This window comes from Nothoprocta perdicaria, unplaced genomic scaffold, assembly GCF_003342845.1.
Source record: "Nothoprocta perdicaria isolate Ctin4 unplaced genomic scaffold, notPer1 scaffold_121, whole genome shotgun sequence".
In the NCBI taxonomy this organism is placed as follows: Eukaryota; Metazoa; Chordata; class Aves; order Tinamiformes; family Tinamidae; genus Nothoprocta; species Nothoprocta perdicaria.
Genome location: NW_020454328.1, coordinates 1,013,387 through 1,032,565, shown reverse-complemented (window position 1 = coordinate 1,032,565; position 19,179 = coordinate 1,013,387). Strand labels below are relative to the sequence as shown.

The 19,179-nt window shown below is 53.1% G+C and overlaps 1 protein-coding gene across 1 annotated transcript; it reads right to left on the bottom strand.

Annotated features, from left to right (window-relative positions):
- Nucleotides 1-546: 546 nt before the first annotated feature.
- On the bottom strand, nt 547-19,173 carry SOCS7 (suppressor of cytokine signaling 7; the record flags this gene model as incomplete). Its single annotated transcript, XM_026054396.1, has 10 exons — nt 547-3,244; nt 3,806-3,963; nt 4,286-4,421; nt 7,272-7,400; nt 10,204-10,372; nt 10,790-10,920; nt 11,368-11,469; nt 12,206-12,310; nt 14,769-14,833; nt 19,157-19,173. Coding segments are annotated over 9 exons (975 nt in total), but the record flags the coding sequence as incomplete, so codon positions are not given.
- Between the last annotated feature and the right edge of the window lie 6 nt (nt 19,174-19,179).

Genomic DNA, 19,179 nt, shown 5'->3' with positions numbered 1-19,179 from the left:
ATCCCTGCCTACAACCCCCTCCTCCGCGCAGCCTCCCGACCGGACTCAGCCCTTGGACCCTACTGAGACACTTGTGGGGCTCCAGAGGGTGCCAGCTGCTTTCCAAAGCCCGGCCTTACACGTTCTCACATCCCTGGAAGAGTTTTTCCTTCCCTCTTCCTGCCAGACATCCCTTGCACATTGGGTCATCCTCGGGACGACGCCTCACGCGACGCGCGTGAACCAGTGGGCTGGGATTGCAGGAACTGCAGGAATYGCAATCCCGCAGGACCCAGCAGCACCAGCCCCTGCAGGGAGGAGATGCAGGCCTGGGCACAACAGCTCCCCAAAGCCACCGTGCCCTGGGACACGGTCATCGCGACGACAGGTACCTCCCAGGTCTGCAAGCTCCGCGCCCCTCAGCTGCGAGGGCAAAGTCCCCCGCTCCTCCACCACGCAGCTTTTCCRGGTGTCCTCCTTCCTACAGGGAAGGCTGAAGAGCATCTGCTGCCCTCAATACTCCCATTTGCTGCAGAGCAACAGGAGGGTCTTGTCATACCAAGCACCACCTGCATCCCGCAGCCTCTTATTAAACACCCCATGTGATGTTTTTTCCATCATCTCAGTTTTGCAAAAGCTTGCCGAGATCTCAGTGTCTAMAGTGAAAAATCTTGGTTCCTCCCTAAGAGGGGGGACTTCTCCCATGCTCATGTTTCATGCAAGAGCAGGAGCACCAGCCTTTGGAGAACRCCTCTCAAGGACAGCAAGCGACCCAATTCAGACTCTTCAGGTAGCGCTCCCAAAGCCTGGCTGCTTCGGGAGCACTTCCCAACGCCCATCAGCTTCCCCACCTCCCTCGGCTGCTCCGCAGGGACACGGCCACAGTCACAGCAAGCTGCATGTGCATTTAGGGCAGCAGAGCACACAAAAGCTGCTGCCAACAGCAGTGGGAGAGCAGCAGAGCGTTTCCCTGCAAAGCATCCCACTCTGGGGAGCAGTTTAGTGCGGTTTTACCCATGCTCCAGAAGGCTCCCGGCTCCCTCTGRGCTCCAACAAGGGCAGAGACCGGTTCTACACCAATTCCCAGTGTCTGGCAAGTGCAACTTCCCCCTTGGCTTCCTCATTCAGGTTGTTATTCCTCCCCAAAAGCAGCTTACATTTATCTACCCCARAACAAGGAAGGAAGGGCTGAAAATGCTGTTACTACCACCGCACTGCACTGCCCGTGCAGTGGCCACATCACCCTCACATCCGTATCTCCAGCCGTGCTTTTTCCGGAGAGAAGCTTCAGGAGAGACACTTGCACAGGGCACACGGTGGCTTTGCTGGCGCAGGTTCAGACCCGTAGGGAATTAGTCCACGCTTGGCTCCTGGGCAGACTTTCCTTTCCAGTGTATGAAAAAGCTGAAAGACTCAAAGACTCAAATCCTCAGTGCACAGAACAGCCGAGGTGCAACAGGGCCACGTGCCCTGATTCTGCTGAACGAAGGGTCTTGTGTGCACGAGTACACGGATGCTTTTCCCAACATTGCTCCAATTTGCTGTGCGTTTCTTAGCCCAAGCAATTGCTTTTTTCCAAGCTCTGCTGGTAACTTGGGAGGAGATGCAGGTCTTGAGCAGCGGAGAGGGAATATAGAAGAGGAAAGAGGGGGATGAATTCCCGGTCCCGCTTCACGGATAGGGCACGTGAGCTCAGATTTCACCGGGGGTTGGGATACCCCACGCAGCACATCCTGGGGGCAGGTACCCTTCCTAATGCCCATCGCCCCGAACATGGAACACAGTCATTAGCAGGTAGTGTCTGATATGAGGTATTTCTACAGATTTTTGAAGCTTGGCTATTAGTTTCATCTGGAAGTCAAACCCTTTTTGTTTAAAAAACAAAACCCACACTTGTTTCCAAGCCTCAAACAGAGGCCAGAGGTGATGGTAAGAAAGGGAGGCCAGAATTTGTTAGCACCCTTTGCAGCAACACTTGGCAGAGGCAAACGATCGGGATTTTTTTCAAGGTTGCTTTAAGATCCGCACGACTGTGTCTAATTCAAGCACGTTGCTCATTCTATAGGGCAAGGACAAAGTCTTAACCGCCCCGGAATGACGGCATCCCGCTCGCAGGGCACTGACCTCGGCAGATCAACAGGCTCCTCGGAAGGCCCGGGCCACACACAGCAGCTCATTTTGGGGACCCTGCGCTGCACCCATTTACTTCATCCAAGTGGAGGGCTCAGGAACACGTGTTCACTCACACAGCGTGGGAGGAAGGATCCTCTGAGCAAGGGTTCGCAGCACCGCTTAGCGCAAGCATTGAGCTGTACCATGAAATGCAAACTCTCCACAGCTGCTGCAATGAATGAAACAGCAGACGAGGACGCTAAGAGCCACTACAGCCAAGCCTGGAAACGCAGTAAAGGGGGTTATTTTTCTTTTTTGTTCATTTTTCTTTTCTCATTAGTCCTGATTTGTTGCATTTCTGTGGGCATCCCAGGGAGAGGAGGAGGCTGCAAGCAAGCTATCCCAGAAGTATTCCCAGTCATCTGCTTCTTGCTCTGAGTCACACCAAAGATGCCTCTTAATGCCCAAGTACTCATCAAGCTCCTTCACACCACCCACCGCATTCACAGTTTCAGGAGAAAGGCTAAAAGAGCGTGTCTCAAGGCTCTGCAAGGCTGATATTACTTTAGAGCAAGTACCTGTGGTCCCTGGACTGCAGCAACAACTCGGCCACCTTCCACTTATTACAGAAATCCTGAGTGACCTCAGCGTGCAGCTCTTCAGCAGAATCTTCCAGTGTTTGCTAAGTGGAATGAGGCTTCCTCAGAAGAAGGAAGGCTTCCATCCTTTGCTCCCCGCTGCAGCAGCAGCCCCTCCATTTGGCAGAAGGCTCCGGGACATCAAAACAGCTCACGTGCTCTTCCTTCCTCGCACCTCACTCTTACAGGACTGCCTACAAATGCAATTGCAGGACCGTGCTGCCCAATTTGGCCCCCGTCTCCCAAATCCTAGAAAGCAGGGCAGCTAAACAGCCGCACACTGTCCATATTCCCCAGAGGTGAATAGCTGCACATGAATCTGGCTCAATCTGCCTCGGAAGCAGCTCTCTGGCCGCAGTCCCTTTTGGTGAGAGCCAAAGAACAGTCTTACCATGATGCTTGCAGCAGATGATCTTCCTAGAGAGTCACCTTCTCTCTCTCTCTCTCGCCCCCACCTTGAAGGTTCCAAGGGAGGATAATAAAATTCAGCTGATCATAAGACAATATTTCCCATGCTGAAAATAAACAACAAAAAAAAAAAATGAAGACATCAAAAATAAAACTTTCAAAAAATCGTAAATAGTGCCATGACATTCTTTGTTCTGCAAGGAGTCCGTGAGCTGGGCTCAGCTCTCTCCTGAGACTCTCTCCCTCAGCCGGGAGCTGAGGCTCTTGTTCCTGTTCTGCTGTGCTTCTTAAGAGTCTTAAACCCTCTTCCGTATACAAAAGAGCTTGAGAGCAGAAGTCACACTGCAGAAGCAGCCTTCACTTTCGTGTGCTTTGTTCCCACCACAGCCTGACTTGGGCTACAGGATGGCAACAATCAAAYTCCTAGGGGGAGAGAAGAGAAGAGAGAGATGAAATACCCCACTTGACGCAGCAGAATCTAACCTAAACTGGAGCTGGTTTGGCACAAAACTCCCTCTGAGGAGCAGGGGCTTGTGCAGGTACCAACGAGCACMAGAAAGTGGCCGTGTCCTCTTAGCCAGGATCGTGTCTCCTTTGCATTCAGATGGAACAGACCAGTTTACACCCGATTCCATGGGATACTGCATGGGCCAGCAGCACACGCTTACCATCAGTGACAGCAACAAGACGGGAGAGGCAGCCTTGCTACGTTGAAGCTTCGGTCTCCTGCTTCTGTTTGGAGATCATTTGAGCTTCCTTCAGGGACAGGTACACCTCCTCCTGGGGGTCATAGTAATAGAACTTCCGAATGTAGGAGATGAGAGGCCTGCAGAAGGTACAGACACRCGTGTTACCAGCAAGCAGAGCAGCTTCCAAGCAGGCAGTCCATCCAGCACCATCACCAAACAGAAATCTGTTCTGCTACAGTTGTTGTGATGGACAACACCCCATCCCRGGCTGGCCACCTCTCCCATCTACTGCTGCTCCCCAAACCCACGGGACACCGGGCCTKCTGTCCCAAGGCTGCAGACATGAACTGCTCCTTCCCAGCGGGTTTGTTGCCTTTGCTGCTCATACAGATTCCTCTCTTTGCTGTCTGCTGGTGGGGAATCCAAAAAGCCATTCCCAGTCCGGGCCAGGAGACTCACTTGGGCAGMGGGAGCTCTGGGATGTGGTCTATGCGGACCAGCTGCCTGATCCGGAAGCGGCAAAGGTGCTGAAGGGATTTGACGTTGCTGAACCTGGAGACTGGATACAGCAGCTGGACAGGTGTTGGAGGGAGACCTTGAAAAACAACATGGAAGAACAGTGTTATATCAGAAACAAATCAACCAGCTACAAATTCACACAGAAAAGATGGTTTGTGCTAACCAGAGCTCCTGCAAGACTGCATCTACTTGTCAGGAGGTCTTCCCAGAGGCCCATTGCCTTGAAGTTGCCCAGAAATGGCTGGCCAGATTTCCTTTGAGCAATCTCCCTTTGACTGCAGAAGTTCTCCCAGTTTTCCTGCGACTCTCCCATCCAGCTAATGCCAAACGGTGACTGGGGCTACCAGTGGTAAAGCAGATTCTGGGATGCTGTAGGTTCCTAAAGCCCTCCCTCTCCCAGGATTAGTAGATGAAGCATTGCTTTATCCTGAGAAGCAACAGGCCTCTGAAAGCCATCGGATTTCAAGGATGTGGAAGAAAGTGAAAAGGCAGCCAGCAGGACTGGCACACAGGCTTTGCTCTGCCTAACCCCTYGGGTCCCTCTGGCAGAGGGGATTTAGTCGAGCTCAAGCTGTGCAAGAGTTGCTCATTGGTGGGGTCACGAGGCCGGGCTCCAAGGCGGAGGCAGGAGGACTCCCCATGCARCCAGCGACCTCGCACAGCTCCAAGGAGGCTGCGTTCAGCTCTTCCTCCTGCCCCAATCTCCTCCTCCTGCCCCAAAGTTAAGAGCAGCAATCAAGCCCACAGAACCAAGGGGGCAGCAGGAGTGCTAGAAAGGATCTTTGGGAGCTGGGCTCCTTCACAGCACAAGGTTTCATCTGTCTTTGCAGAAGGATTCAAAGCTAGTTAGACTCTAACCCCCTCCTGCTGGCTCGTCTCTGAGGGCAATGGAGCGAAAGGAGAAAAGGGAAAGCTCTTCACACTAAGATGGGCTCAAAACTGCTCCAGGCAGCTCAGGAAGCTGAGCCAGCTTTTGAGCAAGCGAAGAACAGGAATCAATTGAAGGCCGAACTCCCCCCGCTACCCTTATTCTCCTCCCRAAAAGGAATTAGCCTCTGGAGCTGAGCCAGCAAGCGCGGCAGGAGCTCTGCCCGCTGCAGCAGCCACGTGCCCTGGTGCCAGGGTCGGCTGCACGCGGCCAACAGCCCCGCTCCTCAGAGGGGCAATTAACACCGCGATGTTAATTGCTGTTAACTGCCCCACTGCAACGGGCTGAGAGCACCAAGGAGCGCACCGGGGGGACCCACATCCTCCACATGCTCCCACTAAGGACCAGGCATCGAGAGGATGCTGCTGCTTCAAGGATTGAGGCTGGGCAGCTGGACAGAGCACCCAGGTCTGGTGCTGCATCCCAATGGAGAGAGGCAGGATCCTGGAGAGGATCCTGCCAGGAGAGGGAGGGGATGGAGGGGATGGGAGCTGGGCTGCACGGCTCCTCAGCAGCTGTTCAACATTCCTGCTGGGGGATTCTCTTTGGAATTTCTGGATCAAGTTCTGTTCACTTAAGATACTTGCCTGTAATTCRAGGAAGCCTGAGAAGCCCTGCTCCTGACGGGAAGAGCTCTCGGGATCAGGAAGGTAAAGAATCTTTAATGTTGAAGTCGCGAGGGTTTTTATGGGGCCAGGTACATTGCAAAACTAGCTCCACRGCTCCCTTCTCTCGCCAAAGCGTGACCATGTTCGGAATGAGCAGTGCAGCTATGAGCAAAGTCTGCGGCAGGGGGCAACACTGAACAAACCTGAGCTCAAATTCCAGCTCTGCAGGCGCCGGGAGCAAGTCGGAGCAGGCCTGGAGCCTCAGCTCGGCAAGAGGGAGGATCAGTTTCCACAGGCCAGAACGCCTTTGGGAGCTGTTTGTCTCCGTGCAGGCACATTACAGAGCCACTAAGACACTGCTATTACCACCGGGGCTGCACATGTAATGGCAGTAAGGACAGGCAGTAAATTTATAATAATTTCACTTGCAGACTTACTGCAGCAAGCCTCACTCTTTGCAGTGCTGCCCCTCTCTCTTTAAGGCTCTTTCCCATGACCTGTTTTACCACAACAGCATTCCAGTTTCTCCTCGAGCATTTCCCCTCTCCCTCTTTGCAATGTGTATTCCCTGCTCTTTTCCCTTCCCTCTTGCATATAGGGCTTTTCAGCTTCAGATGCCTAACGGATGACGCAAAATCAGCACAGTTTAGATACAGAAGACATCGTCCAGTCGCCAGACCAGCTTAAGCTGGAGGGAGACGCGAGAGCATTTAAGGAGCTGGACCAATGGATGGAGAAACAAGCGCCCTGCAATTTCAAGAGCACGCAATCAAACATGCTTCAACAGAGCCTCACTTCCACTCCCTCCTGGCTTGCGAGCACCTGCCTGTTGATGTTCTCTGGCACCACAGTCCCCTCCAGGGACTCTGATTCCACAGTACCTACTGCTCCAGGCTCACACTTAGCTCCGTGCTTGGAAACGCTCCCAAACAGATACTCTGTTGAATATCTCTCCCCTCAACAGCCCCAGGTGGGTTTCARCAAAGGGATAACTGGGAAACTGCAAAGCACAGAGTGGTTTGTAACAAAAGCAGTACCGGGGCTGAGGAAGAAGGGAAAGCTGAGTTTTAGCAACCAGATGATTGCTCATTGAGGAGGCAGCTTCCCAGCCTGCAGTTTGGAGCTCCATTAGTTGCGGTGTTAGATGGTATCATGTTTCTACACTTGTGAAAAGAAAGGTTCAGAAACAATCCTCACCAACACAAGCATTTGCTGCAGCAAGCAAGAGAYCTGCTCCTGGGGATCACATTAGGAAGTCGGTGAGCAAGGTGCTAAGCATGACCCTGGCTCCAGGGCCACAGACCAACGCCACGCTGAACAGGTCTTTAGGACRCATCAGCAGCTAATGCACACAGCAACAAATATCACAGACACAGAGCTCAAGACTCACCTGGAACCCTGGATCGGAGGAAGTAAAGAAACTTCCCATTTTTTGAGTGCATGATCGCTCTCTTTATGAACTCCACCACAGACTGGCAGCGGTCTTCAAATTTGGGATGGCACCACAGACTGAAGGTCCCTTCCAACAGAACAGAAAAGACTTCATGTTACAGGAAATGCTGAAATGGGTTTCCATAGTTTATGGCATAATATTAATATACCTGCTTCTCTGCAGTAATCTATCAACACCCCTCTTCACTTCTCTAATACAAAAACTTCAAGCCCACGTCAACAGCTACTTAATAACCAGGGGTTCAAATGCTCAAGCTCTCTTCTTGCAACCCTACTGCTGTAGGGATTCACTTTCATTTCAGAGCAGAAGCAGTCCCATATTCTTGCAGACTTTTTCCAAGTGTCTTACTTAAAATTATTCTGAAGCTAGAGCCAGGGATGGAGAAACACCAACACAATCCTCCCCTACATGCATTAAGCTTAAGCAGCAAGCAATGGAACTGGGGAAAGGCAACTGGGGAAAACAGGCTCTCCAACCTGTTTCGAGGTCTCTAAAGGGGATGGTTCAAGCCTCCTGTCAGATTGCTCAGGACCTGTGCTGGACACAGACTCCCCCGTCTCTGCACTTGCAAAACGCTCCCTGTGCATTTTGCCTCCCCTTCTGTCTGCACAAGAGCCTGAGTCAAGAACGATCCTCACRATGTGGGATCTACTGGATCCAGCAGCACGGACAGGAGCCAACACAGAGCACAACTTCACCAGGAGAAGCGAAACAGAAGCCAGGGGCTGGGTTTCAGACGGAGCCTCTCGGGCAGCCCCACGGGAGCTTGGAGCCTGCTGGAGGGCAGATTCCAGCTGCACAGCTCACCCGCCTAAGCGCCCCGGCTCCAAGCCAGGAAGGCAGCAGAGCGACCTTGAAAACCCCATGCAAAGCCTCACGCTAAGGAGAAGCTGCAACCAAATTACAAGAGCAACCAAAGTACAAGAGAGCCCTGGGACYTTGGGGCTGAGGAGCTCCCCCAGCAGCATCACAGCACCAGTGTGTTACAGGAAAAACTACGAAACAATTTTGTGAAGCATCCAGAGCTTGTGGCTTTGTAGTACGGCCAGCAGCCAGCTCTAGAAGGGCCACACACAGCTCATTAAGTTTTATCTGCACTTGTTATCCCGCAGTCAGATCCAGAAGGCTGTACTGGGAAAGGTGCCTCTCGCTCCCATCACGGACCAGTTTGTGAACAGTGATCCATTTAACACTTGCTAGGCATTTGGGATCAGGAAGCAAGGGCAAACAAGGAACTCTCCCTGGGGACCAGTGACCCCAGATCTGATTACATCTCCCGGTCACTTCTAAGGGCTCAATGGACAGTCACTACAGGGTGGTAATGTTACCAACCCAAGCAACTGGCTCCTCTCTCCAACCTGCCTGCTCAGCTTTCCTAAAAAAACAGTCGTCCTAGTTTCTGCCTCCCATCTACCTGAAACCTGAAGGTCAAGCACTTATCTATTCACCATTGCCTAGCCCCACCATTTGTCACCTTCACTGGTTTATCAAAGTGCTCAGCTCGGCAGTTTTCCACTCGGCTGCAGCACATTCAGCAGGAGGCTGAGGTGGGAGCATGGAGCTGCCAGCACGGACTAAAGCACCGGATCCAAGAAGGAAATCCCTGGTTCACTGCCATGACCTGGAATGTTGCTCTGGAGAAGTTGGCAGCACCAGCCTTCAGCCTGGGCAGGCCACTAGGGCAGAGGAGCTCCTGCAGTGGAAACATCCTACATCTAAAATAAGAAAGCTAAGCAGCAGCAGAGGAAGCTTATGGAAGAATATCCACTGTACAAACGGCTTCTGTAAGGACAGATGGATGAAAAGTTCCCTCCCCTCTTACGCCACGGTGAAGGGCAGAGGGAGGGCTCTGAAGAAAGGTGCCCCAACATTAATTTTACCAGAGGGCTTCTAAAAGCATTGCCAGATTTATTAGCCCCACACCAGTACCCCTARGGCGAGGGCAAAAAGGTGAAAAGGGATGAGCTTTGCTGAGAGAGGTTGTGAACACCAGTTTCTCCAGGAGACTCGCTGGGAAGCCTTGGAACCCATTAATTGCAAGCCCATTTAATGAGGGTTACACAGGCACCTATTACTAAAGCCTGCCCACTGGTTACAAGGCAGATGCAAGAGTYCTGATACCACCTTCTCCTGCTGCACGGGGCCTCTTGGGCATTTTCCCTGGCCTCAGGACAGCTGTGTGCACAAGAGTTCAGTAGAAAAGACGACATTTGAAGATGAGCAGAAAGAAAAGCGTGTGGGTGAGGTGAGAAGTGTCCCACGTGAAAGACTGAGCCCAGCAGGAAGAAAGCGGGCAAACAACATGCAAGAGTTCTCAGAACAAAAAAAACCACAACAGTGGAACCCAGACCTCAGCCTGGGACCACAGAACAGCTGGTGCCGCTGCTGAGCATCTCCTGGACAGTGTTCAGGGGATAAACAAAGGGAGCTGACAAGACATCACGTCAAGAAATCTGTCATTTCGCATGGAAATGAGCTTCACTTTGGGAATCATTGACAGCTACAAGTGACGGACTTCACTGCACGTCACCTCGCAAGCACATGGGATCTCAAAAGCCTCGTAATTACTTCAAGGCCAGTTTTCCAAAGCAAGGCACCAAGAGAGGCACACAGAACTCTTGTACTGGCCAGTTTTTCAGAGGTATAGAGCTTATAAACAGATTCATGCTGCCCGAGGCATTAACACCTGAAGTCAAGTACATATTCTAAAGCCTCTTGCATAACTAGATACACAGAAATACATATATTRCTGCTGCTTCCCCTTTTCCAGCATGTCTGGGCTCACTGTTTCAGGCCCCACATTTCAGAGCGGAGCACGGGCAGGCTCCTGGTGGGCAGCAGCATCCCAGGAAGCCCTCGCAGTTCTTACCTCTATAATGCTCCATGCGCGTGTGGTGGGTGATGCCCTGCGATCGGAAGCTCAGGCTCAGGATGTACCGGGGGTCGGAACTGTCTCGGACCAGAAAGGAGCCGTCTGGCTTCCCCTTGAGCTTCATCTCTGCATCCTCCCAGTTCATAGGTCCCCAGTACCAGCCACACTGCCAAAAGAAAGAGGTGGTCAGAATGCCACAGGACTAYGAGCAAAAACGATTTTAACAGCAAAGATGCAAAGCAATTTGCTCAATAATCCACTCTAAGTGTCCAAGAGTGGTTGAATCGACCCAGGAGCATCAATGTTCAGGACTCCTCCACCAAAACCCTACCACACTCCCGAAATCCCCGACACYGACATTCCTTCCCACACACACCAAAATGCTTTCCTGAGCTCAGCAGCAATGACCTCCCTGGCAGAAAGCTAGAGGCTTTCTTTTGTCCTATCCTAATCTTACACTTCCAAGCCTATTAAAAAGCTCACCAGTCCCCAAAAGTTGACGCGGGGCCTAGTCCTGCAGCCTAACAGGGTACCTCTTCCCTCAGGGTCCCGCTCCGCTGCCCCAGCACCGTGTCACCGTTACCTTCTCCAGCTCTCGCAGGCTGGCCGCGAAGCTGCTGGCGTCGGGGCGGTAGAGGGGACACTGCAGGTGCGGGGCGGGCTGGCTGGGCGCCGCCTCCACCGGCCGCAGAGGGACGATGCGCGGGAAGGCGTCTGCAGAGGAAGAGACAGGAGCGCCACGGTCACCAACACCACGCCGATGCTGGGCTTGCAGCTCTAGGTCAGGACAGAAGGAGCAGAAATGCAACGCAAAGAAAAGCACGGGCTGACTGATGGGGATGGTGTCCTTGCAAGGGACACTGGGCATCGCTGTCTGGCTCTTCCAAAGTGACTAATTCAGGGCCTTCATCTGCTATTTCTTTGTATCAGAGGGAGGGAAGTGCCAGGCAGCATTGGCTGAAGGGAATTAAAATACATGCCAATATCTTAGGAGCCTAAAATAGGGGGTAATTAAAACCGCTTGGGTCCTGAAGGATAGGAAACCACCTCATGTTCCATTTATTTGGACTATGCAATATACTGGCTGTCAAAGCTGGGGGTTTGATCCTTCCAGATCCCTGAAGGGACAAACTGGAGCTTTGCTGCTACAGCTAAGCTGACCTGGGGCATGGGGTGGAGGAGGCGGAGGCAGAGGGAAAGACTGCAGGGAGGAGCCCATCGGACCCACTAGGACAGATGTAGGCAGCGTCCCACTGATATCATCTAGAAGAGAACAGAGGCAAGAGACATTCAGCAAACAGGAAAGCGAGCAAGCCCTGCGCTGCCGAGCACCCCGCAACACGGCACAGGCCACCTGGCCCTTGGCGCCGCTCGGCAAAGTGGAAGCTGGTGCTTTGCACCGCCAGCTCACGACCTTCCACGGGCTCCTGCGGGAGCGGGCAGCCGTTGCCACCGCAAGGGCTCGTTTCCAGGCCCCTCAGAGGCTCCCCCACACACACATTCACTCCCCAAATGCAGGATTCCCAGCGCAGCAGCCTGCGGCACAGCACASGGAGCGCTGGCCCGTCGCCGCCCTGGCACGCGCAGTCTACGGTGCCGTTTATTCAGGTTGATTTTATTCTTCCCAAACTCCTCCCGGGCAGAAAGGAGCCTCTTCCAGAGAGGGATGTAGAACAGCTAAGCCAGGCTCCTGGTATCCTCTCAAGGAGCAAACTACGGAGCACGGAAAGGAATCGTCCTTGCTCGGCTAAGCTAGACAGCAAGTTTCCAAAGGCAGGCTCAGCACAGGACACACTAGGAATGCAGCCTGTTAAACCCCTCATTGTACCGCTCTGTCACGAGCTTCCCCTCCTGGCTGACCYAAGAGAAATGCTGAAGGCTCCAACGAACAGCAAGGCACCCTCGGAAGGGAAAGCAGCCGTGTTGCTGGCTCGGAGGAGCAAGCAGCCAGGGCGCCTCCGGCCGCACGCGGCGCAGGCTCCGGCGCAGGGCACGCTACCTAGCAGGCTGAGGCTCCTCCGTGGCGGCGGCGGCGGCGTTGGAGGCTGCGGGGAGGTCAGGCCTCGCTGYGAGATGTCCACGTCCACCAGTGACACCGTCTCACCTGAGGGTGGTGGGGCAAGAGGGTTAGAGGGGACCCTACAGCAAGGGGCACGCAGGGCGAGCACACAGAGGGAAAAGGGCTGCGACTTGGAGAAATTCAGTTTCCAGCTTCCACCCAGAGGAAACATCTCTGGGGGATCTCACCAGCTGTTTTCAAATTGGGTTTCTCTGTTGTACCAATTCTGAGACATCCATCAGCTCTGCTACTGTAAGCCAAAGGCGAGGCCCTAACCAAGTGCCAGGCACACGGAAAAGATAAATATTGATAGCTGCTACTGAACCCAGACTGAATCTGTTATCATGGGACTGGGGTGAGGAAAGGGCTGCAAAACATTTCACCATCCAGTCAATGCGACACGCAGAGCTTCCTGGAAAGAAGCAGCAGGTACCACTTAATACCAAAATCTTTGAATYCGTGCTCCTACTAATTCCAAAAGGCATTTGCCTACAAGTACCGTAATCCAAAAGGAATACCCAAAAGCCTATGAAGGCAACATCTGTAAAGATTAATGATGGAGCTGGACAGGCTTTTTATCAAAAAGCTGGAACATGCCTGTGTGGACAGGTTCTGCACATGGGACACTGCTTGGGGGGAAAATAATGGCAGAGAAAGATGGGAATCTTAAAGATAAACCAAAAAGAAAAAGAAAAAGGAGAGAGAGAGAAAGTCACCAAATCTAGGCTAAAGCATCAGCTCTTGTGCTCTAGATATGGCAATACAGTTTCACCAGAGCTCTCGATAAGCACCYGACTTACCAGGCACTACTTAGGACAACACTGACTCAACTTCCCTCTGTTTATAAAAAGCCTATCTACTAATAAGCAAAGTTAAGAGATGTATTTAGGGCTGTTTGTCAGCTAAGGTAACCTATCCCCGGGGGGATTTATGGGTGTGAACACTGAGTCACTCTGAAAGTGAGTGAAGAGAGTCAGAGTGACCAAGAGAGCCTCACAGGCTGGTCCGGTCATTCCAAGGCCATCCCCCTTCAGTGGTCCCTGTCTGGGGAAGTCCAGCTATGCAGAAAAGCAGGGAAAAGGMAAAAAAAAAATCCCCAAAGCCTCTCCTACACGAAGCAGGGGAGCCAACAACCAAGCAGAGCAAATACAATTTGGACATGCRCTTTAGGAAAGCTGCCATGGTCTTCTGCAAGCAAAAGGCTCCTGGGAGGGCATTGCTATTGCCTTACAGAAACCAGCAGAAGTCATTTGAGAAATAGTCAATAAGATAAACTAACATCTAGTGAAATCCATGTCCCAAATTAAAAGCAGGGAGTCATTAATTTCAGGTTCTGCTCTGTAGTCTTCTCTGAAGATGTGCTTTGTACCCCAGTGCCACCGACACGAGGACGAGAGATTCTACACTCCCAGCCACCGCTCCCCTCCCCTAGCAACAGCTGACAAAATCTGGCAGCAGCTTTTGCTCTARTCAGCCTTGATTTGCTGAATAAACACACATGATGCTCACGAGAAGCCAGTCACATCACACACGGACCAAGTTCTCCGCACACTGCCCCACTACTGAGACACCAGCTGAAGGGACAACCAAGACCAGCACGGAGGGGAGAGTGGGAAGCACTACAGCTGGATTATCCCCAAATTACTGCATTTCTGAAGGACCCGAGTGAATTGCACAGCTGAAAAACAGTAGGACTCGATCACAATTGTTTAGTTATTGGCAAATCAGATGAAGGCTTTGCCTCAGTTTGAAAAAAATAAATGCTTTTTTTTCAGTTTGTGCAACTGAAAATACGCATAAAACATCTAAGGTCCTAAGTAAATATTTCAGAGAGGAATTTCCCGAGCAAGTCCCAAGCCTATGGCGAGGGCTGCCTGGACTGCACATGTATGTGGTGCAGAGCACAGCACGTGATGCACAAGTGCAACCCTCCTGCGCTTGCAGCTGCGAGTAGAGCAGGACTTCCCCGGGCAGCACTGACGAAGCAGGCGACTTCCCTGCAGCAGAAAGGGGAAGAAAAGCCACAGAAAGCGGGGCAGCTTGCAAAGGAGGAGCAGCAGCTGGACAAGGAGGTGCTCTTCCCCAAGCGAGGCTGGAATTCCCGCATTTACCCTGCGGCAGAAGGGCCGATGGAGGCACCTGGCATGCAGGGCTCTGTCTCACCTCCTTTCGAGGCTGGCACGTGCTCTGCATTGGTGCTACAGAGGATTTTCCAGCCCGCTTTGATACAAGGGGACCTGGTGAAAGACGGATCTTCACCTCCAGRATCGCACCTCAAACGAGCAATTCAACAGGAGAAATTGCAAAGCATCGATACCAAAATCGGGCACTTCAGTATTTGGTTGGTTTGTTTATTTTCGGCCAGGTAGAGCAAAAAAGGCATCTGCAGAGTTCCTAGCTTGCACATGGAAGCAGCAGGCACGTCACCTCTTTCTCGTTAAGCRTATAATGCCCTTTCCATAGCAAAATGAAATGCCATCCTGTACATCTTTCCCATTCTTACCTGTGAAGAGGGGGCTGAAAACAACCGGGGAAAAGGCACTTTGCGTTCTTGTCAGTCTGTGTTTCCTACAGGAAATAAAGAAACATCGTGAAGGGAGATGGGGAGACCCACGGATCCCAAAAGAGAACATCATTTGATTTTCTTAAATGAGGAGAGTCTTCACCATTTAGAGAAGTCAGAGATGGCCAAATTCAGCACGTGTATGCAGTTCCTAGAGCTTTGGCTTAAAGAGAACAATCAAGCAGTAAAGCTTGGTCTCAATCCTGCTACTAAGCAAATCTCTAACTAGCTAATTAATAAAGTCTTTGGAAAGAAAAAGCCCAAGCAAGTGCAGTAACTGGAGCCAAGGAGCTGTTTCACAACAGACCTCACACTATTTCTCTAGACCAGACATTGCCAAACGCCTTGGACAAGCAGGTTGGATCCCTGCTCAATTACAGACWGTGCCTCGAGCAAGCGCACGAGATGTCCTCGTGCCCGGGCTTTGTAGAGCGATATCATCATCCCAAAATGCTCCAAAATGGGAGTGAAGGGCAGGAAAGCAAAATCTGGAGTCACTGAATGGAGTCATTCAATCGGGGCTGCCCCTTTTGCCCACTATKTAAATAATCTAGAAGCCCTATTTACAGGCTGCCCAACCGCAGGGGGATTTTTATAGAGCAGATGCTGATCGTGAAGGGCTTCGAGCAAAACCGACCCCCTTGGCCTYGCGAGCTCCAACCTCACGCAAAGGTTCATCGCTGAAGCGGCAGCAGATGCACCCTGTAAACGGCCTCCCAAGCAAAACTCCATAAAACTGCCCGGGAAAAGGGGCTCTCACCTTCCAAGGGCATTGCACGGGATAAATGCAATCTCGCCAACCTACAGGGAGGAGAAATCCGAGCTCCGGTCTCACATGGCCACGCGACAAAGCCCCGTTTGAGCACACGGCACATGGGTGTGCCTTAATTTTCCCATGGGGAACAGCAAAGGCTTCTCTGCTTTCTAGCTAAGCAACTCCAGCAACTTCRCTGGGTCATAGAGCTGCGAAAAATAACATTTAATACCATAAGTTTGCTCMCAAGCAAAATAGAGAAAGCCTCATCACTCAGATACATAAATACCCACTAAATGTTCAGAAGTGTTTTGGTTTTAAGCTTGTTTGAGGGTTTTGCTCCCAGATGAGCAGCATCGTGCACCAGCTGCACGTGCACACACAAAATTGCATTTCTGGACTAATATCAACTAGTCTTATAATCTAGTAGCAGGTTTTGTTCCTAGACACTAAACCACACAGCAAAGAGAATTGCTGTTATCAAAACCGCAATAGCGTGCCAGTGTTTTATGGCCATTGACAGACTCCTATGATTTCTCATTCCAGCAAGCTCACATCTGCAGCAGGCTGAGAGCGAGAAATAATTCACGTGAATTGAATCCTCCACTTCACAACTCGGGCTCTGCCAAACTCCGCTTCCTCTTCCTGCCTTCAAGTCCTGCCGCCACCTCCGAACGCTGCTGAACACCGCGGATAAGTAATTAAGTGCCAGGCACAACCTCCACACGTGGATTTTGCTCACGGTTCATACAGCACAGAGGACTAGCAGGAACCCCCTGGGGCTCTATCAGTGAAGGATTTGGGGGGCAGATACCCCGAAATTCTGCAACCTCCAAGGCAGCCACCTCGGGGACCTGTTGGCTTCACTCATTCTGCAGCAATGCTTTAAAAGCCATGGCGAGTCTCAGCCAGCCATGCAGACTGGCTATATGGTACTTTACACACAGGATAACAGGGGTCTTTGTTAAAAAGCAGAAGACGCAGTCATCAATATTGGCAGAGCAATGCATTTACAAGACCTGGGCACCAATCTGGTGACTGGCAGGCGGCAGCAGCCCAGCTGCATCTGTGCAAATGCCTGACACTGCTCTGCCCGCTTCCTCTCTCCCTCCGATCACCCCAACAGTCCAAAGTGCTTCCAAAAAGGCAGTTTCACGGATGCAATATTTAAATACCAACACTCAAGTCCAGCGAGGGAAGCCCCAYGTTTTAGTTTCAGTCAAAGTCTCTTGCAGCTCAGCAGAACCCAACTATTGATTTTTAGCTAATTGTGCAGTTTTCCTTTTAACTTTTGCTACTTGCAGCATACAAAGCTGCACGGTGCTGCCTCCAGAAGGGACATAGYTCTGGGCACCAAACAGAGGTAATTCTGCTTCTTGGTAACACTTAAAAAACATCCTATCTGCCCTCTGGAAGAGGCAAATTGCCCGTCTCCAACAAGAGGCTTGGGTGGACATCCTGCAGCCCAAACCTCCAGCTCCTCCTGGTCTCCAGCACRAGGGACCTCAGGAAACGGGAAGGGGCAAAGAGGCCCCAGACCCTCCCCAGCTGCTGCACAAGGCACCTTGAAGGAACCTTTGCTCAAACACTGCCCAATTAGCGCAGCAAAACCCGGCAGCCCCGAGGGGCGAGACGCCAGCGCTTGCGCCGGCRGCGACCATCACGCTCCGCAGCAAGGAGAAGCAGCCGGGCAGCAAGACGGTTCACTTCTGCTCCAAATCTGTTAAGACATAATTGCCAATTCGACGTCACCTAATTTCAACACCGCGCTCCCCAAGGCTCCTCGCTGTTGTCAACAAGAACAAGGGATGAACAAGCCGCGGGAGCATGAGCAAAATATTATGTCATGACGGGCAGCTTGACTCGCTGCCATCCGAGGCTCAGCCTGGCACTGGGGACAGGCGAAGCTCCTAAGTCACAGGGGAAAACAGCCCCAACGTGCTGCCCACAAACCTGCCACTGTCCCTCGTCGTTCCCTGCTTTGAAAGGGGTCATTCCAGCTGCTTGGTTTCTATCTCCTGGCATCTCCAGGAAAAAATAAACAGGGAGATGCCATCCAAAAATCCCTGCATTGGCAAGCAGCCGTACTGGGAGAATGCTGGGCTCAGATGTGCAAAGTCTGGTTAATTTAATGCTGGCTAGAAASAGTCACTTAGACCTCCATCCCTCACCCTTCCTCCATGAGGAACCCTATTTGGTCTGCTGGAAATACTAGAGCAGTAGCAAAAGTTTCTGTAAGTCCAGCTTGAAATCAGCCCCGAGGAGGGCGCCCGGGTAGCCGGTAACGCAGCACCGGGGCAGCACTTCACCCTCCGCTACGGCACCAAGCGGCTCAAGGCATTTGCCCAAACACACGGCTTTTGTCCCCAGCACGGGGCTGGCGCGGGGAGAGCAGCCAAGGGCTCCCGGGGCCTGCGGGTGACGGGCAGGGGACAAGGGGGCCTGCACGGTGCCACCAGCAYGAGGAGGATTAAGAGGAACTTGCTCAAAACGCAGTTTGCACAACCGAGCCAAACTCCGCGCTTCTCTAAGCGCCTCAGGAAATCGGGGCCAGTTCAGTCAGTTTCAAAACTGCAGGATTTTTAAAGAGGGACTGTGGAAAGCGCTGGCAGCGCCRGGCAGAGCAACACGATTTCGGCAGCGCTTCAAAGCTGCTGATGGAGACAACTCGCTGGCTGGCTCTGCCCCGGGACCAAGTGCCAAAACACTCACCCGGCCACAGCTGCCAGCRAGGGGCGGCTCTGAAATCCCTGCCGCTTCCCAGCTCCGGCACCAGCCGCAGCCAAGGGCGAGGGAGCGGACAAGTGGGCACCCAGGCACCGCAGCCAGAGCCCTGCATCCCACCCATCCCCATGCCATCCCACCCATCCCCATGRCCAAGCCTGGGATGGATCCCTCCAGGATCCAGCAGGGCCTGTTTCTGCCAAGGCCCACTGCAAAGGACAGCGGGAGAGAACGCCGGCATTCCCAGCTGCACCTCAGCGTTTCAAAGGGCATCCCCCGGGATCTGCTGCTTCCTGGCCCAGGCGGCACCTGCAGCGTCCCCAGGGCCCCGAGCAGACCTGGAGCTAAGAACCGCTCCCGCGGCGGAGGCTGCAGAGGCGGCCGCTCCCCCGGCTCGGGGATGGGAACCGCGGAGCCTTCGCCTCCCAGGGCTGCTCCCGGACATCCGTGCGGCCCTCTTCCTGGTGCCCTTCCCAAAGGGATGCATTTCTCGCCTGGCTGGCTCCTGCRGGCTCAGGCTCTGCTTGTGGACCGGGAGCGTTCGACGGCTGCTCCRAGAGGCCCCGGCATCGCTTGGGAGCGGAACAAGCGCCGGCCTCCGTCCGCGGCCTCCTCTCCCCCGTGTGCCCTGCACAAGGGTCCAGCAGCCCCCGTCTCCTTCCTCCCTCTGCGGCCTTCAGGGACCCCCCGGGCCCCGCACGGGCTCCAGCCGCGGTCCCGGGGGCCCCGCCGGGCAGGACGCCGCTCGCCCGCACGGACACYGTCCCGGAGGCAGCCGACCAGCCGCGCGTCCCCCGCAAAGCGCCGCGACCGCCGCGCCGCGGAGACCCCCGCCGCAGCCCCGACCTACCTGCCGGTGTCGGCGCCGCGCGC